This window comes from Mizuhopecten yessoensis, unplaced genomic scaffold (assembly GCF_002113885.1).
Source record: "Mizuhopecten yessoensis strain PY_sf001 unplaced genomic scaffold, ASM211388v2 scaffold716295, whole genome shotgun sequence".
Lineage (NCBI taxonomy): Eukaryota > Metazoa > Mollusca > Bivalvia > Pectinida > Pectinidae > Mizuhopecten > Mizuhopecten yessoensis.
Window position 1 is genome coordinate 435,460 of NW_018480045.1, and position 1,602 is coordinate 437,061.

The window sequence follows — 1,602 nt, forward strand, 5'->3', positions numbered from 1 at the left end:
GGTTTATTCATTATCACATGTAGTAACCGGTTTATTCATTATCACATGTAGTAACCGGTTTATTCATTATCACATATAGTAACTGGTTTATTCATAATCACATGTAGTAACCGGTTTATTCATTATCACATGTAGTAACCGGTTTATTCATTATCACATGTAGTAACCGGTTTATTCATTCTAGAGAAACGACATATACTTCAGTGATAGTCTTTACCATCAACATGGTCATCAAGAATTGTTGATCATTTAATTATACATTGTACATGTGTATTAAATACCTGTACTTCTGACTAATGCAGATAAACATATGACAGATACGCTGGTACAGCTAGGTTTTTGTAGTGGAGGAAAACCTACCATGCCATCAGAGGGATAACAACTAACCCGATCAGACATCACTCTTTTTTTCTGCCACTGCTGGGGATCAAAACCATTTTTTTTGTAGAGTGAGTGGTCTGAAGCTCACACTTAATAGGACACAGTAGAAATTACTGTGTGTGTTAACGTTAGCGATCACGGCTACTGAGACACCTTCGGTTGAAGTGGTGTTTGGAGGAAATCATACTTAAAAAGATGGGGATACAGAGGCAGGTTTTAATATGGCACATATGATAACAATTTTCAGCATTTTTTTTTCTTTTCTAAAATGTACCGAAACATCCTTTTCTTAGGTAGACCGAACATACCAGGTACCGAAACATGTAGAATTGTATACAATGTAGCTTCACACTAGAGCCAGAGGGAATATTCCTGTAGCTAAGGTAGTAGTGACGAACTGGAAAGTTGGGGTAGCATACTGTCAAATGAAAGTAATTTGCACTTTCACCCATTATCAGGACTTTATTCTGCTTTCCCTCACGTTTTATTTTATTTTATTGCCCTTTCACCCATAGGTGGTGGCCTGGGCACGTCTATCATTTTTTTTTTGAACAGATAAGACTAGAAAGGTCTAGTTTTATTTATTCAAAAACAAAATTGATAGACGTGCCCACCACCTGCACCTATGTTTCACCTGTTATCAGGACACCCGTTATCAGCGGTTATCAGGTCACCATCAACATCTGAAAAGTATACACATTGTAACATATTTGCCGATCAAAGGTTTACATACCTCCTCTATGACTGATATGTCTTGGGCGAAATTTGACATTCTTCTTCTTATGTAAAATCTGTGGATATTTCAATAAAATAATTGACGTAACAACGTAACAGCCAAATAATGCAACTACAACTGCCATTACAATGATTTCGGTTAAAGTCAGCATTCCAAAATTACAGGTAAAATGTCGAACGTCTATCCTCGAGAGTTGAAACTCTTGTACTGTTCCTCGTATAAGACCGATTCATCATGATCATGTGTGTAAATCTAAACAAAAATCGTCCCAGAAAGGCACCTTTACCCATGCAAGTGTTGAACACTTGTACGACAAAATGTTGAGTCACATGATAATGATAGAATGTTTACCTTCTCGTTTGAAGAGTTCTACTGGTGAGGCTCCATTTAGGGTAACACAAAACTTGATTTTAGATTTGATAATATTGACCGAAGTAGTTCAGTGGCGGATCCAGAGGGGTATTTTTGGCTTCAGGACCCCCCCC

The 1,602-nt window shown here is 37.4% G+C and overlaps 1 protein-coding gene across 1 annotated transcript in view; it reads right to left on the reverse strand.

The window, feature by feature from the left end:
* The window catches only part of LOC110442737 (glycerophosphodiester phosphodiesterase domain-containing protein 1-like), a 20,890-nt gene extending 19,456 nt beyond the window's left edge, over nucleotides 1–1,434 (reverse strand). The window contains exon 1 of the mRNA XM_021486485.1: nucleotides 1,115–1,434. Within this exon, the coding sequence (XP_021342160.1) occupies nucleotides 1,115–1,268 (154 nt within the window). The 5' untranslated portion in view covers nucleotides 1,269–1,434. The remainder of the gene's footprint in view (nucleotides 1–1,114) is intronic.
* Nucleotides 1,435–1,602: the final 168 nt, after the last annotated feature.